The following is a 26,585-nucleotide window of genomic DNA, read 5'->3' as shown; positions in this document are numbered from 1 at the left end:
TTGTGATCCCATGAATAGTCCTGAGATTGAATGGAGGATATCTGAAAATAACTGGCAACAATGAATGGTTTCTGAAAGTTCAGCAACCAAAAACTAGTTTGAAATCAGATGCGGAACAGACCCAAGGTCTGTTTCTGGCTTCTCACTTGTAGTGCACAGCAGGACTTCCTCTGCAGCCTCGGCCCTGAACACACTCTGTACACACTTTGCATGGCATGTCATCACCCACACGCTGCCTGTGAACTCCGCCTCAAACACCCCAGCTCAGAATCAAGACCATTGCATGCTACGAACTGCAGTGTTTTTTTACTGTATACGTACATCTTCTGCTCTTACAGAAAAACGGTTTAGTTGCAGAAAACAAAGACTTAATACTCTCCTTCCATCATCCCTCAGCATGTATCAAGTTAGAGATCTTTTGGATTGGATTGTGTTAGAAGTTTGATTCTACAATCTGCCTCTTGAAGGGCTGGGGAGCTGGCGTGGTGAGGAAGAGGCTTACTGCTCAAGCCTGAGCACCTGGGTTTGGATCTTTACCACCCACATAAAAAGCCAGGCAGGAATGGCAGCATATACCTGTAGCCCCAGGACTGCGGTGGGGAGTGGGGATACGAGGATCTCTGGGGCTTGTTGGCTGTCAGCTTAACGGAAAAAAGGTGAGCTCCAGGTTCAGTGAGAGACCCTGTCTCAAGTGAATAAGGCAGATCAAGATAGAGAAGGCCAGAGCTAGGTGCTTGTGGTCACCCGACACCTTCCCCCAAAGACATCCAGGTCCTGGAACCTGTGACTGGGACCTGCCACGGCAAAGGGACTTTACAGATGTGCCTGAAGTAAACATCTAGAGATGGAGACACATCCCACATTATCCCAGCAGGCCAATGGACTCACAAGGGGGAGGCAGAGGAGGATTTGACCCAGAAGGGCAGAAAGTGATGTGTCCCTGGGAGCAGGAGCAGAAACGGTGCTGTTAGGACACGGGTCAGGGCATGAGGGTGAGTCGTGCAGAGTTCCTCCTAGGGCCTACAGACTCTGCTTTTTATCCTCCAGAATGGCAAGTGAGTCAGTGCTCATTGCTTTAGACCAGCAGTTCTCAACCTGTGGGTCATGACCCCTTTAGGGGTCCAACGACCCTTTCACAAGGGGTCACCGAAGACCGTCAGAAAGCACAGGTATTTGCATGACAATTCATAACAGTAGCAAAATCACAGCTATGAAGTAGTAATGAAAGTAATCTGGTTGGAGGTCACCACAACACAAGGGACTGTATTAAAGGGACGCAGCATCAGGAAGGTTGAGAACCACCGCTTTAAGTCATGGTGTGTGGAATTTGTTTCATCCACAACAAGAGACTCTTACTCCCTCCTGTAAACCACCTTATCTGGCTCGAGCTGGTTTGTCTGTTTACGTCCACTCTCCTTGTTGCTGTAAGAACTCAGTCCCCACCCCTGGCTGAGAGGACGCACTAGCAATGTGGACAGCGCTGTCTCTCCCACATCCATTCCTAGGGTGAGGTTAAGAGCCCCGGAGCCAGCCTGGGGCCTCACGCCTACCCCATCCAAATGACAGGATGAGAACCAAGTCAGAATGTCAAGTGACCTTCGCCACTCCCAAAGCCACCCCGAGCTCTCCTGCCTTCTGCAAAGGGCAGGAACTGTGGGATGTCAGAGGCTGCCACGCATCCTGCAACAGTGGATGGACCTCGTAGGGGACATACTGGAAAAATGTACTCAGATGTATGAACTGAGCAAGGGCATCACAGATATTACTGTCTCCAGCCCCCAGTGAGGAAGACAAGGAGTTGTTAAAATCTCCATAGAAGAAAGAGCTATGGAACCGACTATGTCTGTGCCTTACATCTTGTTGCTTGGGCCAGAAAAAACAAAAAAAAAAACAAAAAAAAAAAAACAACTTTTAGGAAATGATGGGGAGGGAGGGAGGGAGGGAGAGGGAGAGGGAGAGGGAGAGGGAGAGGGAGAGGGAGAGGGAGAGGGAGAGGGAGAGAGAGAGAGAGAGAAAGAGAGAGAGAGAGAGAGAGAGAGAGAAAGAGAGAGAGATTTTCCCCCCGTTTGATGTTTGAGTAAGAATGTCCCCTATGGGCTTGTGTATTGGAACACTTGGGCCCCAGAGGGTGGCACTGTATGAGGAGGTGGGGGGTGTGTGGCCTTGCTGGAGGAAGTACGTCACTGGAGGTGGACTCTGAGATTTCAAAACCTCCAGTCATACCCAGTTGCTCTCTCTGCCTTGTACTTGCCAGTCGAGGTTATCCGCTCTGGGCTGTCCCCGCTGCTACGCCTGCTCTTGCTGTCCAGCTTCCCGTGTGCTGGTGACAAACTCTTATCCCCCTGCACCCATAAGCCCCAAACAAACCCTTCCTTCCGTAGGTTGCCTTGGTCATGGTGTTTCATCACAGCGACAGAAAAGTGACCAAGAAACTCTGGAAGATTTTTCACCTCCAAAGGTGACAAATGTAACCATTTGTTAATGAGGGAAGCAGACCCTCTACCTCATGCCTAACACACAAATTAGCAACAAATATAAAACCAGGAACAAGTTTTCATGGCCACAGGTTAAACAATGGCTTCTCAGATTCACCGCCAATATCATGGGATTTAAAAAGAATGTTATATTTGTATAGATATTTATATACTATATAAATAAATGGCACGTCATCCAAATTTAAACTTTTTTTGTTTTTGTTTTTTGTATTTCAGAGGACACTGCCAAAAAAAGTGAAAAGCCCACTTATAGAGTAGGGGAAAATACTGGAGAATTGCACCTTTGATGAGGGCCCTTTTAAAAAAGATTTATTTTCACTGTTTTAAAGTGTATCTTACTGTTTTAAAGTGTGGGTATGAGTGTGCGTGTGCGTGTGTGTGCGTGTGTGTGTGTGTGTGTGTGTGTGTGTGTGTACATGAGCATAGGTGCCTGCAGACTCCAGAGGATGGTGTCAGATCTCTTGGAACTGGTTATATAAAATTGTGACCCACCCCATGTGGATACTGGGAATTGCAAGGGCAGGAAGCTCTTTAACGACTGAGCCATCTCTCCATCCCACCCCGCCTCAAGAATTTCTTAGACTCAACAATAAAAGACAAACACCACAGAAAATGAGGGCAAAGGGTTTATTTAGTAGGCATTTCTCCAAAGGAGACTTCACAGGCACGACCACACCAAGATGCCACTTCATGCCGTGAAGGCAGCTGAAACGAAAACAGCGGGCAGGGAGGATGTGGGCACATGGAAATTCTCATGCCTCGATTGTGGGAGTACCCCAGGCTCCGGCCATTTTGGAAATAGTCTAGCAACTCCACTGAGCGTTGGTGAAAGAACCCAAGATGGCTGAGCATAAGCTTGCTCTAACAGCCATTGATTGGATGGCTTTTGGGGAGATCATACCCCAGAGCCAAAGGACAATTGTAAACTCCCTAAAGTCCAGCAGCCATGAAATGTCAACAGCTCTCCAGCTGGTGGTGGGGACTCATGGTAAAGGTGACTAGCTTAATCTTGTGCAGACAATTTTTTTCTAAAGGGGAGCAGTAACAATCATCTGTTCCCCAAGCAAGGGATGGACTCTAGAATTTCATGCAAACTGACCCATCAGGACCCTAGTTCCCGGGGGGGGGGAGAATTGGAAATAATTTAAAGTGTAAGGATGGTAGGTGGTACCCACGCTGCCATGGCTCAAAGAGGGAGTAATATGCACCCATGAAAAGAAGGTAGAGACCTGTTCAGTGCAAGCAGCAGAAGGTTTTCAAGCTGGTATGTTGCTTGTAAATAGATCTCTAACCTGTGGACTCTGCACCCAAACTGTAAAAGCTGCAGGAAACCCAGCAGAATGCTTTCACTGGTTTTCTTTGGGTCATGGGACTCTGGGTATCTTTCTCATCTTATTTTAATCTAGCCAGCTGTTCTACAAAGAACACACAGGATCTTACAATCAGAAAAAAAACACACACACACACACACACACATACACACACACACACACACACCCTTGTCTGCCTCCCTCCTTTTCCAGGGCTCCTTCTTGGGAACTTGGCTACCCTCAATTTGTTCAGCCATCCACATCTACCTCTATCCTAATCTCAAGCTGCAACCTCCACTTGCAGGAGCAGCCCTCTGTGAGTCCCTCAAAGGTCTTTTCAGGGGGCTCCAGAAGTCCCACCCATCCCAGATGCTTTTGTCAATCACCAGGGAATTCTTGTTCATCTTCATCCTGCCTGGATACAATGCTATATACCTCTGAGATCCTGTGACCAAGAAAATACTCTGCTTCTTGGCTGGGACTCAGCCTTGAGGGATGCTTCTCAAGATGTCCCTGTGTGATAGTGGACATGAGTGTAAAGGGAAGATGAAGCATTGGGGTCCTCGAGGTGTCTCTCTGCTGTCAGGTGGTATAGATGGCGAAGGCTTTTTCACGTGTGTCCTGATTTGCCACAGGAAAGACTTCTGGGCATTTAAAAACCACCCAAGAAATCTTCAAACAGTATAAGAAGGGACCAAATGTGTTTTGACTTATCCTGGATCAGCAGCCTGTCCCAAGCTGTGAGCCCTGCACCCGTAACTTGGTCCTGAGGAAACAAGTGTGAATCAACAGTGGGAACGTGGCCCCAAGGCATGAAGGTTTCTCATGAGCTGATTTGCCCAGCAACCCGTCCAGCTTTGTCCCGGCACTGGACTCACACCGGAGAAACCTGCTGTGGACGCAGCCAACACCTGTGAGCCCTCACCGCACCTGACACTCCGGGCTTGGAACTCTCCAGGAAGTAGCTCTTGATGAGAGCAATAAATGAACCCAGAGGTTCTCTCCCAGAACTTCCTGTTTGTTCATCTTGCCCACCCACACGCTTCATAACCAGGAAGGCTGGGAGGAGAATGAGGACTGTTTTTGTGATCCTTTGGAGAAAGGAGTGTGCATGGGGTTCGGATCGAAGTGCCCTGGCCTGGGCCTGTCCGAAATGTAATAGGATTATCGAACACTGGACCCAGACAAATCGCATACCCTGTCGGCAATCTTCAGTGTTTTTTCGAAACTGAGACAGCAGGCTCTGGTGTGCCAGCCTCCATCACCAGTATGGTATCCCAGCTGTCATCTTAAACAAGGTCAACAAAACACCTCCCCGCAGAACTGGGCCCTTTCTTGAGAAGAGGTCTGGGTGCTGTTTGGCAATTGGGAGCATAGAGGTGGGGACACATTGCATTCCACTCTTCCCTCAGACATCCAAAGCAGAAGTGTGAGTGGGTGAGTGGCTGTCCCATTTGTCACAGCCTTTCTGCCACCCAAGCCCAGGCTCTGATCACGTCTCCTTTCGTCCCCTGTAGCTGACCTTCCCAACCTGCCAGGGGCCGAAGGACTGAGATGCCCGCAGGACATGGTGGGGAAGGACTTCACTCTGCCACCTGCTTTAGGTACCCACTAGACTCGAAAGGCGAGGCTCAGATCTCCAGGGGGCTCCCAGTAATCAGGTGGGAGGCCGTTTGGCTGGCTTGTTTCCAACCTCCTCCATCCCAGTCACTATCTTGCATGGGGACCGCCTTCCTCTGCCCCCATGTCTGGTCCGCCTTGAAGTACACACAGTTCAGGGAGGGTGTCTCCTTTCCCTTCAGATGCTGATGTGCTCTGGTTTTCAGGCCAGCCTGGCCTTGGTCCTCCACCCCGAACTCTGGCCCTTTGGCCATGGTTCATCTGGTCAACACCAGGTCAGTGTCCCCCTCCTGCAGAGAGAGGGCCCACTCAAATCTGTCAGTCACTGATCATACAATCGGGCCTCTTGCAGGCCAGGAAAGGTGAAGTCCCACAGCCCTATTTTATGGGCTCAGGAGAACTCACAGAGGCAGCCATATAAAAATCAAATGAGCTCTGAACAGACTTTCAAGTTGTTTTTTTTTCTTTTATATCCTGTGTGGGATGACTGCAAAGCACCGTGCCCTCCTGGTCACATGACTTATAAACAGGGCGTGGCTGAGAAGGCCAGAAGCCACACCCACAACCTAGTCCTTTAGAAAGGTGGGGGGGGGAGAGGCAGATGGAGGAAGGAGCAGTGATGACCCCCCACCTTTCCTCACGTTCACGACTGCTTGTTCTAAGAACAGTGATAACACGGTTAATGTAATTCCTGATTCATGTTCAAGGTCTTTTGCATGTATATGTGTATGCACGTGTGTGTGTGTGTGTGTGTGTGTGTGTGTGTGTGTGTGTACATATATGTGTAGAGTGAAGTGGACATTGGGTATTTCCCTCCATCCTGCCCCACCTTATTTTCTGAGTCAGGGTCCCTCACTATTTGCTGAGTGTGCCAATTCAGTTAGACTATCTGGCCATCAAGCCCCGGAGAGCTTCCTGCCTCCGCCTCCCCAGAGCCTGGGTTATAGGCACATGCTGCCATGTCCAGCGTTTATGCGGGTAACTATGGGAGGGGGCAGGGGACCTGAACTTAGGTTCTCACGTGCAGCCAGTGTTCTCGCCAAATGAGCCACCTTCCCAGTCCCTCGAGGCCTTCAGAAGAAAAGAAAGGGCTTTCTCAACTATACCAGAACCGACTGCTAAATACTTCATTTTCCCACAAGGATTCTAATACAATGGAACCAGAGCTGTCTTTGTGAATCATTGTGGAATGTGCACAATAAATAACAGCAAGATGAAGCACCTGGCCACCTCCACCCAGAGAGAGGTGTAAGCTTACGCACTGTCCCATTGCCGGGACAAGGTACCTGACAGACACTATGTAAGGAAGGGAGGGTTAGTTTGGCTCTCAGGTGCAGGTCCAGTCGATCACGGAGAGGAAGCATCATGTCAGGAGGCCGCTGGTCGAGCTGCATCCGCAGTCAGGAAGCAGATGGATGCTGGTGTCCAGCTGGCCTTTTCCTTTTCACTCAGTCCGTACCTCAGTTTATGGGATGGTGCTGCCCACATTCAAGGATCTTCCTTGCACCGTTAACCCAGTATAGAAACTCTCACAGACAGGCCCAGAAGTTTGTTTCCTAAGAGATCCTAAGACGCTGTCAAGTTGACAGTGTCAACAATCACACTTACTGTCCCCAGGTCCCGCCAGTGAAGTCTCTCTTCCTGTGGCCCAATCCTGTGCCATCAGGCCCGTGGGGTGACAGGGGCATCTGAATTTTCATCCTCTGGAGTCTCGGCAGGGGTCTGCTTCACGGCACTCCAGTCTGCATCCGGGATAAATAAGCCATGCAGGTCTAGGTGCATGTCGGCATCAACAGAGGCACGAGCCAATTCCGTAAAATTCTTGGCATCCAGAATAAGCAAAAAGGGCGACTTTTGGGGGTCGGTAGAGACAATGGCTGATAAGATGACTCCTACAGGGAGACGAACAAAACCCAGTTAATTCTCACAATGTACATTCTGACAATGTAAGGCAGGGCCTTCCTGCAGGTTAAGGCAGCTACTCAGCCAACGAGCTCCATCCCGGCTCCTAAGAGATACCTAACAGTGTTCAAAGTATAGCTTTGTGTGCCCTCCACCTGGAGGGGGCCATTTCTCCGAGGTGTCTCTCTGTCCTCTCTCAACTCACTCTCAACCCTAACAGGAGGGAAGAGAATACAGGACATTCTGTTGGCGGAGGAGAAGTCCAGGACTGGAATGAGAACACTACTCCAGGATGGCCACTTTGCCTTGCTGAACCTTATCTCATCCCTGCAGTGGAGATCATTCCTCCCAGCCTCCAACCTCATGGAGTGCGAGGAGGTCTTCAGGGTGGGTTCTGGAAACACGTTCTTCATTTTCGCGTGTATTGAAGAATGGCCCCTTTTCTATTGTTTGAATCTGAGTATGGAGAGACCCAGCCAGTTCTGGGAGGTCACGTGGACTAAGATGGGCCACTCAGCTGAGCGGGGACTTCTTGAGTTGCAAAAACATTTGCATATTTGTGCTGTTGTTGTTTTGTTTTGAAACACGTCTTACAAAGTAGCCCAGGCTGGCCTTAAACTCATATCTCCCTCCTCCACCTCTCCGGATGCTGGGATTACAGACCACGTGTTGCCATGCCTTGCTCGTGGCAGCACTGGAATGAATCCAACTCGTCTCTTGGTTAGATTGGCAACCCCAACTTTTGCCTGTGAATCGGAATGTTCTCCATCCTCTGTACTCACAAGGTACAGTGGGGTTAAGGAAGCTTTTAGTAAGTGCCCGAGAGTCCTCCCCAAAGGACCTTGGGGTAGCCTTACGTGGGTGACGTCAGATTGGCCTGGATTCAAATCCAGCCTCTGCATACGGGGTGCATGACTTTGGTCAATTTGCCTCACTCTGAGCCTCCCCTTGATGAAATGAGGACAGTGTCACCCCACACCCATGGAGAGAAGGCGTGAGAAGCAGTTGCCCCGCCAAGTAGGGGATTGGTCTCAGTAGGAGTGGGTGCTAACAGTCCCTTGCCTCGGAGATGGCGGTGACATGGGATCCCCCTGCCTGTGTGCCAGGCCACAGTCTGTAGGAAGCCAAGGCCAGGTGGAAAGCCACTCCCTCCCACCTGAAGGAAGAAGCTGGCAGCCTCAGTGGGATGGCCTGCCCTCCCCTGCAGGTGTGGGCAGCTCCATCACTGGCTTGGCCGGGGTGGGTCCCCACCCATAGTTATTACCCTCCCTAGCATCCCCAAGGCTGTGGGCAGGGCATCTTTGAGGCAAAGGGGGATAAGATGATTTGGCTATGTGGAAACCAACATTTCCCAGGTCCTATGAAAACTTCCCATGCTTGTATGAGAGGTCACTTGAGATTTGGGGCCAGCTCTTACAATGAATTTTAAAACTAAAGCTGCACACCCTAAGAGAGAGGATGTCACTCAGTAGAAAGATACAGGTTCTGTGTAGTAGAAAGTTTAAAGACCTTGCCCAAAGAAGGTCTGGCCTTTGTCACAGTCTTACCTATGAGACTGTTTTCAGAGGCTGTGGGCTATGCCAGGTATTGTATTCTAACACTGTCATCCTTCCTTCCTTCCTTCCTTCCTTCCTTCCATCCATCCATCCTTCCTTCCTTCCTTCCATCCACCATCCAATCACCTACCTACCTACCTACTTATCTATCTACCTATCTTCTTGCTGTTGTGTTTTGAGACAGGGTCTCAGTAGTTTGAATTCTCTGTGTAGATGAGAATGACCTTAGACCCCTGGTTGTCTTCTCTCCATCACCCAAAAGATGAAATTCCAGACATATACACCATGCCTGGCTGACAATGTGATATATGATGGATGCTAGGACCACATGGTCCCTGCTTGGCTTCTGAGAAGCTGAACACTGAGGTCATCTGCACAGGGTATATCAATCATGCCATGTGAGTGAGCCATGATAAAACCTCTGGATACAGAAGCTCAGGCATGCTTCCATGGCTGGAAACACTTGGTTGTCAGAGGTTGACACTATGGGCAGATCCACTGGGAAAGGATGGCCCAGGGCTCTGTCCTAGTCTCTCCTGCATCCCATCCTGTGTGTCCACTCCAGACTTTTGTTAATTTTAGTCTGTAATCGTTCACTGCGATAAGGCATGGCCTTAAGAATAATGGCTGTCCATGAGCTCTGGGGGGTCCTAGTGAATTACAGAATGTGGTGGTGAGAGCCCACGACCCTATGGGCCTGTCCTACTGCACTCGAGCTCACACTTGACATCAGAAGCAAATGTGGTCTTGGGCAGTTTTTAATGTGGTTTTACCACGGACACACCTAGACTCCTCATCAGGCCACCCACCTGTGGGATGCTCCTGGATGGTGCCTCTGTTTGATGGGTGATCAGAAGTGTGGCCACACGGGCTCCCTCCCCCCACTCTTACCATCATCCTCATCCTTGGCACCTGGCGTGGGTACAAACAGGGGTTCCGCCGGCCAGCAGCACTCCTCACCCCACGTTAAGGAGGACTTTGTGAGAATGTCATATTTCAGTATCTGTATATGCAGAGAAGAGGACGTTGGGATCCCGTGTCTGCAAGCACGCTGACTCCCTGGGAGCAGGAGGGCATGAAGGCCAGCAAGGGGAGACTGAGCCCTTAAACCTATACTTGTGACATCACCTCCGATGACACCTGTCCCAGGCAGCACAACCATAGAAAGGGAAGAGCCAAACATCCCCCTCCCCCTCCAAAGTCCAGTGCAAGTCTCCTGGCCCACATCGGGCTGAGATCCTACAATCCTGAATTTTTCTGGTATTTGGCACTATATCACAATGTTTTACATTATATAACTAAGATGTTTAGTGCCACTAACTGAAATATGATACAATTCTTTTGTTGCTTTGAAAGTGAAAGCCCTGGACTATGTCTGGAGTTGTGGTGAAGCCCCTGCCCAGAACCTGAGATTCTGGTTTGAGTCCCAGCATCCAAAACAAGAACTAAAAAAACAAAAAGACAAAAAAAAAAAAAAAAAAAAAAAAACAAAAAAAAAAAAAACAAAAAAAAAAAAAAAAAAAAAAAACAAAGCAACACAACAAATGAAAGGGAAAATTTCCACAAGCTCTCACAGGCCCGTTCCTGTAGCAGATAGAGTTAGTGGGAGTGGCGGAGAGTGTGTTGTGTGTGTGTATAGACCTTAATTTTTGCCCGTCAGTATTTTTGTACCATAGATATTTAAATTTTTAAAATTATTTTTAATTTATTGTTTTATTTTTACTGTATGCTTTTTTTTTTTTTTTACAGTTAGTGTGTGTGGAGGGGCATGCCTCATTGCATCATGCCACCTCACGCATGTGGCAGAGGACAGGAGTTGGTGCTCTCCCTCTTACCATGTGGGTTCCTGGGATCACACTCACGTTGTCAAGCTTGACGACACACCCCCTTACCCACTGAGCTACTACTATCTCATCTGCTCTGCATTTTTTTAAAATGCAAATAAAAATATTGAAATGAAAGAAAAGTGGTGTGTGTCTGGCCAGCACTTTGGACAGCACCAGACTATAGTAAATACTGACAGTTGCTTAAAAACAAAATGAATCCTAGAAGTCCCAGGAACACCCTTCCTGCTGGAGAAGGCAAGCTGGCTGCTGGAGGCAGCACTCCCCGACGACTCCTTTGCCCTCAGGGCCCACCACAGTGTGCCACATAACTGGGGCTCACAGTGGAGATGGAACACAGAACTCATATGGTGTATGGATTACATTGACAGATTTTCGTATGTTGAACCATCCTTGCATCCCTGGGATGAAGCCTACTTGGTCATGGTGGGTAATTTTTTTTGATGTGTTCTTGGATTCGGTTTGCCAATATTTTGTTGAGTATTTTTACATCAATGTTCATGAGGGAGATTGGTCTGTAAAAATCTTTCTTTGTTGTGTCTTTGTGTGGTGTGGGTATCAGGTTAACTGCAGCCTCATAAAAAGAGTTTGGTAACGTTCCTTCTGTTTCTATTGGGAACACAGAACCCATACTTGAGATTCATTGCAGCTGACTTCCCTCCTGAATCCCTTTTCCCAGTCTTAAGCTTTGCAGGCATTCAGTTGGGTCCAGAGAAAGCCAGTCTTCTCGCACAGGGACTTGCAGGATGCAGGGGACAGTACCTTGGTTGGGATTGGACTCCACTGAACCTCAGCCGCAAAGACGTAGCGATATGGCTTCCCGTTGTGAGCATAATTTATCCGAGGGAGCTCTAGGCCTTGAAAAGACGGGACACTGATGAAACTCCATCACTGGGGAGGGGAACTTCCCCCTTCATGCCAAACTGGGCCTTGTTCCATAGGAACAGTTCCCAAGTACCACCCCTGACCTTGATTCAGACCCAGATTACATCAAAGGTGGTCACAGGTAGGGAGGGACCTCTGATAATGATGCTGGCCCTGCCAGAAGGTTGGGGGGGGTGAGGTACCATAGACCAGGGGGCTCTAACTGCCTAAGTACCTGTAATTATCCACGATAGAAATCAGAAGTACAGATTTAAATCACAGGCTGCTGCAATTTTTAAAAAGCGCTCTAAATATACTGTGTGTGTGTGTGTGTGTGTGTGTGTGTGTGTGTGTGTGTGTAAGCAAACATGGGTATGAAAAGAGACTTCAGGAGTGGGAGGAGTGTCATTGCACAATCTAAAATAACTCTGGTTCCTAGGTTGGTGCAGTCCCTGGGCAAGCACCAGGGGATACTGAGGCAACAGGATCACGGCCAGTTCAAAGCCAGCCTGGCCTGCAGAGTGAGATCTTGACTAAAAAAAATAAAATAAAACAAAATCGGTAAATCCTATTATAATATGTATAAAAAAGGATGTTCACAAAGGATTTTCATAACATGGGAAATGTCTGCGTGATCAGGTTAAGTGTCAAAGGCTGGTGCTAGGGCTGTGTCCCTTATGTCACAAAGAGAGCGTTCAGAAGCATTGCTGGGATCAGGACTGCCTGCTGGCTGACCCTCCATCTCGCAGCTTTCAGTATTTCTGTTGCTTTTCCGCCCAGTCCTTGTGCTTGTTTTTATGTTTACTTCAAGACAAGACCTCTTAGAGCCTGTGCGGGCCTTTAACTCACCATGGAGTCGTCGAAGAAGACCTTAATCACTCCCCCACCCCCATCTCCCAAGAGCTGGGGTCCCAGGCATATAATTTGTTTTTTTTTTTTTTTGTTTGTTTTTTGAGACAGAGTATGTGGCTCAGGCTAGCCAGGTACTCACAGCAATACTCCTGCCTCCGCCTCCTGATACTGGGATTACGGGCATGTACTGCCACACCCAGCCTCATTGTACACTTGGAAGTATGAAATGCCGATTTCTCTACACCAGGCTTTGTGCCACGTCCTGTGGTACACTGAGCACAGAAACAGCCCTGTGGGACAGTGGCACTTCCCGGAGAGCTTGTGGCTGGCTCCTGTTTAGGGTGAGGGCTATTTGGCATCCAGGGATGTTTCTGCACATCCTCTAGTACCAGCACTGCCCTACCGCAAAGAATACCTGCCCCGAATGTCACCAGGGCTGATGAACGTGGGCCTATGGGTGTGGCTCCTGCCCTGTGGCTGGCACTCTGTGTGTAGCCCAGCATCTCCCAGGCCCAGTGGGAGATTCCCACTTTGTGGGACTTGTGACAATGTGGAGAAACAGGAACCTACCATGCCTGTTTAATACATCACAGCCATTTGCATACATCAACTGTGCATGCCATCCATCCAAGGACCAGAAGTGTTGGAAGCTATCCAAGAAAAATCCCCAAATTCTTTTCCTGGGGTCTCAAGAGCCTTCCCTGCTCTTCCCTGTTCCTGCATAGAAGGGTATCACAGAGAGGGGCTTTGGGCATCTCTGTGAGAAAGGATGTATTCTACCTTCATAGAGGACCTCGGGCTGGCAGTAAACATGGCTGTCTTTCTCCTTCAGGGCTGTTGCTCTTGTAGATGCCACTTTGATTAAATTTGAGCCCACTTCTGCATTCTGAAAAGAATAAGTTAAAAACAACAACAAAAAGAAAAGGTTATTCCCACAAACCCTTGCTTTACCATCTGCACTCGAACAGAGCTTCAAGACAGAGCACCTTGCTTGGCCTCTCAGTAACCACAGGAAGCAGCTGTCTCATTGCTGTTATTCTCAATTAAAAATAAGAGGTTCTCTGGGCAGTTGGGGGTGCACGCCTTTAATCCCAGCACTCAGGGGGCAGAGGCAGGTGGATCTCTGTGAGTTTGAGGCCAGCCTGGTCTACAGAGGGAGTTCCAGGACAGCCAGAGCTACACAGAGAAACACTGTCTCAAAAAAAAAAACCAGTAATAATAATGTAATAATAATAATAATAATAATAATAATAATAATAATAATAATAATAAGGATTGGGGCCTAGCTTTTCCAGAGGACCTGAGTTCGAGTCCTAGCAACACAAGGTGGTTCACAAACATTTGTTAACTCCAGTCCCAGGGATCCAATGCCCTCTCCTGGCCGCCAATGAGGCACTCTATACAGAAGTGCACAGACAAAAAATGCAGACAAATCACCTCCTGTACACATTAAATAAATGCATTTAAAGATGCAACCATCACTTTAAGAATAATGAGGATTGGCAACAGGAACAGACTCTCCCAAGACCACAGAGCTGGTGGGCAATACAGTCAGGACCTACCTAGGCTCTTCATCTTTTTTTTTTTTTTCTTTTTGGCTCTTTATCTCTTTAAGGGAACATTTATATGCTCCAAAGAGTATGTTTTCCCTTTTCAAATGCTGGGCGATTCACCTGTTAAAAAGTTGTTTCCATCATCCAATGGGTGTTTGTGTGGCGTCTACGGTAACAGATATGCTCAGGACATAACAGTGAGTAGAAACTTTGGACAAACTGCACACACGGTCTGAACCCAACCAAGTGTGCTAATGGAGTACACTAGGATGAGAGTGTGAGAAATCTCACAGATATGAACAACAGAGCAGGTGGTGGAGGAGACTCCCCTATTTTCCACATACTGAGCATGAGACTTTGGGCAAGCAGTTAGCTTCTCTGTGCTCCAGTTTCCTTCTGTGTATCATGAAGATAATAGTATGCACGTCTTCAACTGATTGCAAAGATTAAGTGACATCATCTGCCAAATGGTTTGCAATAGGACCCAGATAAACACTTTGTTGATGACGACATCTTTGCAGTGACACAGGAGGTCTATGATATAGTACTCACTCTCAGAGAATTCATTCCAAACCCTCAATGATGCCCTGAAACTCCGATAACACTGAACACTTGGTGTAAGTGTTGCAACCAACAGCATTGACCTGATAACTGAGACAATTACAGAATGACTAACAGGTGGGTAGCATATGCAGAATGGATACTTTGTACAAAATGATGTGTTACGTTCTGAACAAGTCTGAGATCTTGGACTGTTAATCAGAACAGCATGCAATCTAAGAATTGTTTCTTTAGAGAGGGCCTTTCTTCCTTCCTTTTTTTTTTTTTCTTTTTTTTTTTTCTTTTTTTTTTTGAGACAGGGTTTCTCTGTGTAGCTTTGAAGCCTATCCTGGATCTTGCTCTGTAGACCAGGCTGGCCTCAAACTCACAGAGATCCTCCTGCCTCTGCCTCCTGAGTGCTGGGTTTAAAGGCATGCACCACCACCACCTGGCTAGAAGGGGCTTTCATTGAGTATTTGTGGAGCACACTTGATTCTAAGTCACTATATGGGTAGAAAGAGAAACCAGATAAAGGAATACTAGTATATTATTATTACTATGTCTGATTTCTCTGTCCAATTTTTCAATGTCATTTTTAACATTAAAAAACACCTGTTTCTTCTTTTGGGGCTTGTGTATGTGTCAACTGTGTGTGTGCTTGTGTATGGAGGCCTTTGGTGTCTTACTCAATCACATTCCCATTTTATTATTTGTCTTCAAAAGGCAGTTTTAAGTTTTTAGGAATCACAGCAGAATCCTACGCCTTTTGCTTTTCGGCAGCACCAGCAATGGCCTTTGCAGCCGTTCCCCCCCCCCCCATCTTCCTCATTCTCTTCCCACTTTCCTTTCATTGCCTCCTGGAAGTCATCTTCTAGAAAAGCTCAAGTCTTGCAAGTCTGTGTTTAGACTCGTTCTTCTTTGCATAACCCAAAGAATCATTGATCACACCGAAGCCGGTCATCTTGACACCACCAAAGTGGGTTCTGAATTCAAATACGAAGATGATAGCTGGTGTTGTCTCGTACATTGTGGCTATCTTTTCCTGCATTTCTGTCTTTGGTACTGTTGTCTTCCCAGGAACATCAAAGACCATGTGTTTCCTCTGAAGCAAAAGGTTAGTCATGAACTTCCTGATGAGGACCGTTAGATCATTACTGTGCTATTCATGATGGGGGGGTCCTTGAGCATCCAAGGAGGAAAAGAAGACTCCACCTCTTTCTTTCTCTCTCCCCCTCTCTCTCTTTGATACAGGTCTTACTGAACCTGGGATCCACCAATTAGCTTTACTGGCTGACCAGACAGCTTTCAGATCTGCTTGTCTCTACACCTCCAGAGCTGGGATCACAGGTACTCAGTGCCATGCTTGTATTTCCTGTGGATACTGGGGATGGAGCCCAGGTCCTCACGCTTGCATAGGAAGCACTTCAGGGACTGAGTCATCTTCCCAGCCTCCCCCCGAATCCCCCCCCCACTGCAACAACCTATTTTAATGATAGCAGCTCTTTTGCTGGGAAAGTGAGAAAGTGAGCCGCATCATGGTAGCTGAATTGAAGGGGTCCTTAGAGGTTATTCATCTAGTTCAGTCCCTTGATTGTTAGAAGAGAAAGCAGAGGCCAAGAGATGGGAATCACATCGAGACTCTCCCAGAAGCAAGAGCATTTGGGGCAGAGGGCAGAGCGAGGGGCCCTTTCCCACCCTGTAGGTCTCAGCTCAAATATCCTCTTCCCTAACCACTCAACCTGAACCTGCCATGTCCTGGAGGCAGCGGTCACAGGCTCTGTTTCATTCATGAAGCTTTGCCCTTCCTTGTGGTCATTTTCTCCGTGATGTCGGAGACCAGATTTTCTTCAGTGCATGGCACCCAGGAAGTGAATACATGAGTTAATAAGTCCCCCCTGCCTCCACAGCCCCCCCACCCCCCACATGCACTTTCAGTGGTCAAGGGACAAAGAACATGCCTGCTCTGCAGTTTGGTTGAAGAGTCTAATGAAACCCAGTCTGTGAACCAAGCAGCCCCACGCTGGGTGCTCTATAGTGGCTTACACTGTGCCTGTGGCTTGCTAGACACGTGACAGCGGCACCCCGCACCAGCCGCTCCCCGCCCAAGGCATGTCCAACCTTGACTCACAGGGAGTTGGTCTCCAGAGACTGTTCTAGCTCCAGCCTGAAACTGGTCAGACTGGTTAAGGGATAAACTTCTAATTTTCCACACACAGCAGTAACCTAACATGACTCGGCTGCTTTCAGCAGTCAACCTTGCTCAGCGTTGAGGAGAAATTGGCCAGAATTTAGTGAAAACCCCAGAATTTAACTTGCTTGTAATCCTGATGCCAGAGGGAACTTCCGGGGTGGGTGGGGGTCAGGGGGAGCAGTGAGCTCAGAAATCTGCCCACCTGCTGCCATGGAAGCACCAGCTTCCATGTGGAGTCAGAATTCCTAACTTGCTATGTGAGTTTGAAAAGACCCTTCACCCCACTGGGTTGGCTTTCCTGTCTATAAATGGGGTGCTGGGGGGAGCACAGTGCTTTCTGCCTGATCCCAGAAAAGTTATGGTTATGTAAGCATCTGGTCCCAGGCCAGAGGCACTGTAGTTAACAACAGACATGAATTCAAATCCTGACACAATCCCAACGATGAGTCTTTGATGTTGGGCAAGCTACTTTCCCTCTTAACTGTAGACTCCGGGATAAAGAATAACTCAGAGGGTTGCATTATGAATTGGCAAAGCGGTTAACAGTCCTCAAAATTTGCAGGGCCTGGAGCAATAGCCCAAGTTGAGGCCCACGGGCCCTAGGCCCAAGTGCCGCAAGCTGATTACGTGAGACTAAATCACTCTCCTACCCAGACACGTGGGCCTTTGTCATGGAGAACTGCTCTGTCTAATGCACTAGGACTAAAAACAGCCTATTTCAATGATAGCAGCTCTTATTTTTTTCTGAAAAGAAGAGAAAGTTCCTTGCATTTCCATAGTTGGATTGCAGGGGTCTTTAAAGATGGGCCCAGTTCACATCCCTCAGTCTATAGCAAAGGAAGCTGAGGCCGAGAGACAGAAATGACTCAGAGAAGAGCCCTGTGTGGCTACTGAGACTTTACAATAAGGTAAAGTGAGGTTGAAAATTCCATGGACCCTAATGCTGGGAACATCTCGAGCACTCCACTGCCTCACTGGTGGTTGGCAGCTACTGTGATGGACAGAGAACATTCCAGCAGTACAGCAGGTTCTGTCTCATAGGCTGCCCTGGAAGGAGGAGTAGGGCTTTAGTTCCCCGCCAGATGAAATGGCGTGGTGAGAGCTTCCTACTCCAGGCTCTGCCTGGAGCTACCCAGATGCCCCACCCAGAAGCCTCAGGCCCAGCCAGTCCTAGAGACCTCATAGGCACACCGGCAACAGTCTGCTCTTAGGGGGGAAAGAGGCAGTCTCTCCATCAGGTTGGTACCCCGGTTAGCCTAAGCATGGGTAGGTGCGATGGAGAGATGCCTTTCTTGTTAGGCATGACCCTTTGGCCCTTCTTATCTTATGGAGAAGGGGCCATGCTGGAGGCAGAAGGGACAGATTGAGGCCTCTAAAGTGACAATCTCAGAGAAGCTTCCTGTCGCCAAAGTCTCAGAGCAGAAAAGCTATTGGCCACAAGACCCACACTCAGCACACCCTCCATGAATACTACTTTGTCTTAGCCTCAGAGATTCATGTCTGCATTTGGAGAGAAACCCCAAATCTGCTGCTCCAGGATCCGAAGCCACACCATGTAGCTTTAGCATGCCTCCTCCTTGTGACAGCCTCTCTGACCCATGACAGCGAATGCTCACAGACCTATCTCTGACGCGCTGCGGCACCCTTCAGGGTGAAGGCAGGGCAGCTGCCCCACTGTCTGGACATGCCTAGGTTCCTCCCTGCCACTCCTCCTCCTCCTCCTCTGCAGAGCCCCACCTCAAGAGCCCGCAGCCCTATATAATCAGCAGGGGTTGGGGGGGGGCATTCCACACTGTCTTCCTTTGACCTCAGCTGGTCTGAGCATCAGGGGTGACCAGGAGCTCCTAGACCTCTGAGAATAATCTCCCATTTTCTGCTCTGGGTGTAAAGCATGGCTCACTGGGAAACGTTATGAATGCTAACAGGAGAACTGTGTCCTCTTAGAGACTTTGCTTCATGTTTTTCATTCATTCATTCATTCATTCATTCATTCATTCATTCATCTATTCATTCATTCATTCCCCATATTTAAGAGTTTTTAAATGCAAGGATGACCTGTTGCAAAAAGGAGTCCCTGCCCTCTAGGAGCCTGTATCTCAGCAGCAAGAGGGGAACCAAACAAGCTTGTCACGTTGGAGTTGAGTGTCACCCTAGGGGTGCCACAGCATACACACGCCCCTGAGGGGGTGATGGCACAGAGGCCCAAAGGATGAAGGGCTCTCAAGGCCCAGAGAGCCACTTCAGCATGTATTACAATCCCTCAGGATTCTCCAGTCCATTGGTACAGTAGCAGGGAGGTCCGGCTGACACTGTCCTGAGTGTGGGCTGGGAAAGAGCTGCAGATGACGCCGAGCTGCCACTAGGGAGAGTAGAGAGCACTCCAGGATAGGCCGGCGGGGCAGGCGGAGGCGGCATTGATGGGCAAAGGCCCCTGAGTGAGGGCATTTGAGAAGGGACAACTTTCCTAACCCAAGGTTAAGATGGAGCCAGGCCCTGGGAGCAGGGTGTGTGTGTGGCTGTGTCCACCTACCCAACTTTCCCATTTGTGTCCATCCAGGCAGCTGAGTGACTTGAAAGCCAAGAAGCCATCTTTAAGGGACAATAAACAGCAATTAAGCAGCGTGGCCAGAGCCACCCATCCGAGAGTTTGCTCTTCTTTGCTGATTTCAAAGCACCCGGTGGCTACAGGGTGGCTTTTAAAGACACACGCACACAAACCATCCAAGCTTGGTTCTGAGGAAGTAGCCATTTCTCCCCTGTGATCAAAGGGTGTAAAACCTTAGGTGGGGGCAGGGAGAGAACATGTCCCTCTTCTGGCATCAGCCCTGGGCTGAGTTCAGCCTCGTGACTCATGCCCTGTGTGCTCTGTGACACCCTGTTCTTCCTGGACCAGAAGACAGTCCTCAGTGTTGCGTTGTGGCTTTCCCAGTATGAAGGGTGCAGAGGCCAGGGATGGGGTGATTTTATGTGGTGCCAGTGACCACCCAAATAGCCCTTATCATGAGGGTGGGAAGCTAATGCCTTCTGATACTTTTAAGTGCCCTCCCCCGCCTACATTTTAGTAGAACTGTGAAACAATTGAACCTAGGGCCTCATGTGTGCTGGGCAAGCATACTGCCATGGAGCTATACTAAACCTCTGTCCTGATTTTTAGATTTATTTTTATTTTGAGGTAGAGTCTCACTGAGCTGCTTAAGTTTGTTCTTTAAACTTCAGATTTTCCTGCCTCAGCCTCCTGAGTAGCTGGGATTACAGCACCATGAGTCCTACTTCCCTCCTTTTTTTCCAATGAAAACAACAACAAAAAAAAATCTTTTAAGAAGGTCTCACCAGTTCGTCTACTGACCTAGGCTTGACCTTGCAACCCTCCTGCCTCAGTCTCCCGAGTGCTGGGGTTACAGGCATGGGTCACCATGCCCGGCTGTTTGGCTCCTTTCTTTCTTGTCCAGTGTCACAGCAGGGATCAAACTCAGAGCCTCACTGGATAAGCATTCTTCTTACCCCTGACTAACACCTCTGTCCTGGCTAGGTTTATGTCACCTTGACACACATTAGAGCAATCTGAAAGGAGGGAACCTCAGTTGAGAAAATGCCTCCATAAGATCTGGCTGTAAGGCATTTTCTTAATTAGTGATTTAGTGGGGGCGGGCCCCGCCCATGGTGGGCGGTGCCATCCCTGGGCTCTATAAGGTGGTCCTGGGTTCTGTAAGAAAGCAGGCTGAGCAAGCCATGGGGAGCAAGCCGGTAGGCAGCAGCCCTCCACAGCCTCTGCATCAGCTCCTGCCTCCAGGTTCCTGCCCTGTTTGAGTTCCTGTCCTGACTTCCTTCAATGATGGACTATGATGTGGAAGTGCAGTCAAAAAACAAAAACAAAAAACAAAAAAACCTTTCATCTTCAACTTGACTTTTCGTCGCAGCAATAGAAACCTCAGCTAGGACAACCCCCAACCCTAAATTTATTTTCCAAAGTCAGGCCTTGGGAGGAGGCAGCCCTAACTGGAACTACAGACCCCCTCTGGACTCTCAGATCTCATTTGTACGCTCCTCTCCACTTTACAGCAGACGGTGCTGCTTTCCCTGGGGAGTGACATGTTCCCTTTCACATGGCTTAATTACCAGGGAGTTGATTAAAACAACAACAAAGATGTTATGGATGTGAAATGTGAGTTATGTGAGATGTGGCACCAGCTACGGCAGAGACACATGACAGAGCAAAGTGTTAGAGAGGAAAGAGCCAGAATTTGGAGACACACAAACCTGGGGACAAACTCTGACTCTTCTGCCCCATGAACAGGAGTTGGGCTGAATCCCTGTACTACAGAAACCCAGAGGTGAGGGTGGGAAAAAGCTCCCTGGGTTGTGGAGAACTGCTCTCCAGGTGTAAGGCCTGCAGGCTGAACAACCAAATTCCTGTCTCTTCACAGTTATAGAGACACCTTTAGGGACTGGTCCAGGTTCTAACCTTGCACTGTGGCCTGGGACACATTCCTTTATCTCTTTGATTCTCAGTTTTTTCAACTGTAAATCAAGGCTTTCAACCTTTCCCATAAATTGTTTTGGTCATTAAGTGATGTAAAATAAACAAAGAGATAAAACGCACAGCCAAGCACCTGGCACACAGCTCTCCTTTAGTTAAACGGGAGCCGCCACATTTTAATTGAGTTCAATTTGGTTCCATTTAAATTAATTATATCATGAAGTCAGTGAGTTCTGGGGCTAGAAGCTTCCTTCTGCTCAGAGCCGTGACAGCATCACCCTGATTGAGGAGGACTCCTGTCCTGGGGGTCAGGCACCGTGTTAAGAACGATAGTTCATCAGCAGGGAAATCATGCAAGCTGGCAATGATGGATCCCTGCCCTGGACCATTAGCTGAATATTTAAGATGAGAGCATAGAGGTGCCCCAGTGTATAATTAATATAAAAGGCAGAAGGCAAGGCATCATGCACACACTTGGCCACGAGAGAAAACGGCATGTGGATACACACTGCCATAGGGGCAAAGCAGAAAACACCGCTGAGTGAGAGAAGCCAGTAGAGCCTGGCCGGGTGCCATCACAGTCTGCCAGCATAATGTGTTTGGACAGGCGATGCCTTGAAGGCTGGGAGGAGATCCATGGTTGCCTGGGGTCAGGGGAGAGTTTCTGGGAGATGGTGGCCAAGGGGTCAAGGGTATGGGATTTCTCTAAGGGTGGGAAATGTTCAAAACTGAGGATGGGGATGGATGCTCAACTCTGACTATAGCAAAGGGCGATGAATTGAATAAATGGATGAAGTCTGTAGTGTGTGGATTATCTCTCAATAAAACTGTTAAAAAGATGCAATTAAAATATACATATACACATGTGTATGTATCTATACACATATGTAATATGTATCCAAAGAGACTGGAGTTGACACAAACGCATCCACAGTGACCATCTTGCATGGTGGGTTTAATGAGGATTATTCGTTTGTTTGAGACAAGGTCTGGCTATGTAGTCGAGGCTGACCTCAACCTCCCCAGTGCTGGCAACACAGCCTATGTTACCACTCCCAGCCAGGTTGAAAAGGACTTTCCTTTTTTCTTACTTATATTTTCTAATGTTTCTACAGAACATAGCTGCTTTTAGAAAAACAATGAAAAAAAATTTCAAATAATTCAGGGCTGGGGCAGGGATATATTGCCCAAGAAGAATTTGTCTGTTATGTGTGAGGCCCTGGGTTCCATCCTTTGTACTTCAAAGCAAAGCAAAACAACAACAACAACAAAAACAAAGCTCAGTTAGTTCATTTGGAAATTCAGTGCCAAGGAAAATTTTCGCCCAGGTTCAGGGCTGTCCAGAAAACAGAGAACACACTACCTTGTCCACATGGAGGGGCACAGCAAACCTCCTGAGGGTGGGCATTGAGGTCATCTTGCAATTCTCCTCGAAGTTCTGGTTCAGGTTGGCCAGGTAGAAGAGCTGATAGAGGCTACTGTCCTCATAGGCGATGACGTCAAACAGGACACAGCCATCCTCCTCATAGGCGTTGACATGATGAAAGACCACCATGGGGTCCGTGTAGAACTTGGTTGGCACAGGCTTTCTGGTCCTCTGGTCGATGATGTGAATGTAAGTCTGAAAGAAGACACCCTCCCACTGGTCAGCTCACTCTCTGTTATACGGTGACGCCACAACACCCAGGCCTGCCCTCACTTGTGGCTATGTGGATAACCCTTTCTCCATTCTGAGCCCTGTACCCACCTCAAATGCCAGGAAGTGCTATTCACAATGGCTAAATTGTGAAATCAGCCAAGCTGTCCATACATAGATGAAGTTTTATTTTCCACATTTATGTATTTTGTGTATGTGAATGAAAGTAGAGAGTGAGCAGGGGATGAACAGAGTCCAAGTACAGGATACTGTTGAGTGAAAATATCGGTATAAATCCATCACTTTATATGATGAGTGTTGGTTAATAAAAGTGAAGACAAGGGGCTGGGGAGATGGCTCAGGTGATAAAGAGCTTGCTGTGCAAGCCTGAGGACGTGAGTGTGAGCCCTAGCACACACGTGTAAAAGCCAGGAGTGGTGGTGCACACCTGGAATCCCAGTGCTTGGGCTGGAGCAGAGACACCCAGATCCCCCATCCATGGTGCTTTCTGGCTTAATTAGCAAGCCACAGGCCAGTAAGAGACACTGTTTCAAAAAACAAGGTAGGTGGCATCCTAAGGTATCACAGACATGCGCGCGCGCGCGTGCGCACACGCGCGCACCCCCCCCCCCCCAGGAACACACATACACAATTAAATAAGTAAAAATCAAAAGAAAACAAAAAAATCCTGCCAAACTGACTGGCAGGTAAGAGCCTTCAGTGAATGGAACCACCCTGTGGCATTTCTGTGACATCCAGGCCACAGGAGGGCAGCTCTACCACCAAGGTCCCCGGGCAGCCTTTGGGGAGGGTCCCAAGAGTGTACTGCTGTGGTTCTAGTGACAGAGCCGCTCCCTGGGAATAATCCTGCTGGTGGGACCTGTAGGGGTGCAGGGCGGACCTGCTACGCGCCGACTCCATCGGAGGCTAGAGTCCTCAGACTCCGCTCTTCGGTCCCCTCTCCTGCACGGCACGGGGCAGTGCACAGCCCACTTCCCAGGGCTGCTGGTCACACCCACCCGACCTGTCCTCAGGGCTGCAGTGGAGTAGGGCCCATGTCTGGCTAGGGGGCTGCATCTGCCCCCCGTGGCCTGGCTGTGTACCCCAGGCTAGAATCACCGCCCCCCCCCCGGGGGGGGGCGGTAATTAGCTAGCTCTGCAGGTCAGTTGTCTGATACAACACCCCCCTCTGTCTCTCTCTGTCTCTGTCTCTGTCTCTGTCTCTCCCTCCCTCCCCCTCTCTCTGTCTCTCTCTGTGTCTGTCTCTCTCTGTTTCTCTCTCTCTCTGTTTCTCTGTCTCTCTGTCTCTCTCTCTCTCCCTCCCTCCCTCCCCCCTCTCTCTGTCTCTGTCTCTCTTTCTCTGTCTCTGTCTCTCTCTCCCTCCCCCCTCTCTCTGTCTCTCTCTGTGTCTGTCTCTCTCTCTCTGTCTCTGTCTCTCTCTCTCTCCCTCCCTCCCCCCTCTCTCTGTCTCTCTCTGTGTCTGTCTCTCTCTGTTCTCTTTTGGCAGGTCTGGCTTCACTTCCTTCCTGAAGGCGGAGGTGGCTTATTTGGGCTGGTTGTTTTCTTCCCTCTCCCAGAGGCCCGAGGAGAGCTCTGACATCATGAGGGGTGGGGAGTGTCAATGGGGACAGGTGAGCATGGGGGTGATTGGTTTAGGCATGGTCTTCCCTGTGACCCTAGCCCCAGGCCAGACACTTTTTTTTTTTTTAATAAAAGTGTTTACTCTCAACTGACTTCGAGAGCCTGGGACCCTCTAGCCCAGGGCCTCCCCAGAGCCACAGATTTCAGGCTTACAGGTCTCCAAGCTCCTGGCAGTAGGAGAGCTCTGGTGTCTCTGGAGATGCTGTAGGGTATGTATTCAACTTGAGCTGGCTTCTCTGTCCTGTTCATTCATGCTACAAATACAGAAACCCTTCTGAGTACCTGGCACTTCTTTGGGAACCATAGAGACAAAGTGACGTAGAGACAAAAAGCCAGTCCTCTCAAGAACTGTGTAGATGAGTGAGGTGGAACCCACAAGAAACATAACATCTGTAACACATGAAGGGCATGCTCAAGAAAAATGCAGTTGTGGTGGGAACTAGGGAAAGCCCGTGTGGGATTTCCTGCCCATAGGCTCAGGAAAGAAGGCTTTGGGAGCTAGACCAGTGAGGGAGGAAGCCATCTTATTCCAGGAGAAACAGAAGACGCGGAGGCCCTTAGCAGGGTGTAGAAGGGGACTGAGGTCTGGTGAATGGAGCCCTTGAATGTTATTCTGAGAAATATGAGAAACTGCTAGAAGGTTTAAGCAGCAGTGGACCTTATCTACCTCATTCTCCTCCTGACGAGGCAGAGGATGGGCCTTAGAGGGGGTGGCTAGCCGCCACATTTGCACCTGTAAATGAAAGTGGGTGTGAGTGTCTGGAAAACTCCAGTGTGGACAGTCAACGGAGAAGGGTGACTTTCTCCAGATGGGGAGCAGGAAGGGAGAGGAGGAGGAGGGACGGTGGTGGTGGGGTCTGGTGAGAAGGGGATTTAAAAATATATATATATAATTTTGAAACAAGGTCTCATGTAGCCCAAGCTAGCCTTGAACATGCTGTGTAGCTGAGGATGACCCTAAACTCCCAATCCTCTTGTCTCCACCTCCTCTGAGAGCTGGGATTACAGGCATGCACCACCATGCCCAATTCATACAGTACTGGGAATTGAACCCAGGGCTTCATGTACACCAGGCAAGCACTCTACCAGCTGAACTACATTTCTAGCCCAGGAAAGGGATTTTATATTCGGCTTTCTATACTTATTATTTGAACAGATAACACTGAGAATTACCGGACATTTGTCAAGAGTAGCAACAGCAAATAAATACATATATAAGTACATATACATATATATACTTATCCATTCATACATGCACACACATGCACACACTCATGTATGTACACATGCATGCATGGAACACTCATGTGTCTCTCACTGAAGGAGATGTTTCCACTCAACATCTGTGGAACCCAGGGTTATCCTGATATCTACGCTCACTGATACCCCGACTCACTATGCCAACATAGTATGAAAAGAGCAGAGGTGAGGTGCTGAGTGGATGACAGAGGCTGGGCAGGCCCTAGCTATGGATAGGGTCTTGGTCCTATAGCGAGCGGCTGTGCATGTGGAGATGGTTTGGGGTGGGGGGAAGTTTGTTTGCCCAAGATCACATCCTGTTCCCAGGACAGTCTGCATTTAGGAGTAGGGATGTTCTCACTCAGGACCACTTTAATGAACCCATCCCAGCTCTAGAACGCTCCAGACGGTGGCAGCTGCCCGCGGAGCCACTAAACGGTAGCTAATGTTCTGCCAGCATCCCTCAGGGTGGCCTCCTCCTCAGTGATCCTGGCATGGGGTAGATAGACAGGAAGGTCTCACCTTGTCCTCCCCGTGGAAGGACATGCAGGAAGCCCAGCTCACCCCCCGCACATACGCGGTGGCCATCTTGAGGATATCCAACTTAAAAGGCTGCTCCAGAAAGATCACGTAGTTCTCTGTGACGCCAAAGCTGTGGTAGTAGCTGGGGGAGAGGAGCGAGCGAGTGGGGATGGAGCAGAATACTTCCATGTGCTTCAAGGGGCTCTTCCCTTTCTTCTTGGTGCCTGGAGAAGAGCAAACCTGAGAACGTAGCAGGACAGCACTATCACCTACATGCCAACCGTGTCCTCAGGAGAACCTTTGATGAAGAGCCCACAAGACCAGGTACCAGGACTTGAGAGAC

The 26,585-nt window shown here is 48.8% G+C and overlaps 2 protein-coding genes across 2 annotated transcripts in view; both read right to left on the bottom strand.

The window, feature by feature from the left end:
• Nucleotides 1-3,108: 3,108 nt before the first annotated feature.
• Nucleotides 3,109-26,585, bottom strand: part of Bco1 (beta-carotene oxygenase 1) — a 39,752-nt gene continuing 16,275 nt past the window's right edge. Inside the window, exons 6-11 of the mRNA XM_028875696.2 lie at nt 26,243-26,466; nt 22,568-22,825; nt 13,224-13,329; nt 11,490-11,584; nt 9,775-9,886; nt 3,109-7,317 (exon numbers count right to left, since the gene is read on the bottom strand). Of these exons, the coding sequence (XP_028731529.1) occupies nt 7,088-7,317; nt 9,775-9,886; nt 11,490-11,584; nt 13,224-13,329; nt 22,568-22,825; nt 26,243-26,466 (1,025 nt within the window). The 3' untranslated portion in view covers nt 3,109-7,087. The remainder of the gene's footprint in view (nt 7,318-9,774; nt 9,887-11,489; nt 11,585-13,223; nt 13,330-22,567; nt 22,826-26,242; nt 26,467-26,585) is intronic.
• Nucleotides 15,294-15,897, bottom strand: LOC114697446 (40S ribosomal protein S24-like). The gene is given in 2 exon segments (XM_028875700.1): nt 15,294-15,695; nt 15,832-15,897. Coding segments are annotated over 2 exon segments (468 nt in total).

The sequence above is a fragment of the Peromyscus leucopus genome, chromosome 5, assembly GCF_004664715.2.
Source record: "Peromyscus leucopus breed LL Stock chromosome 5, UCI_PerLeu_2.1, whole genome shotgun sequence".
NCBI lineage: Eukaryota > Metazoa > Chordata > Mammalia > Rodentia > Cricetidae > Peromyscus > Peromyscus leucopus.
This window is presented reverse-complemented; position numbering and strand designations above follow the sequence as displayed.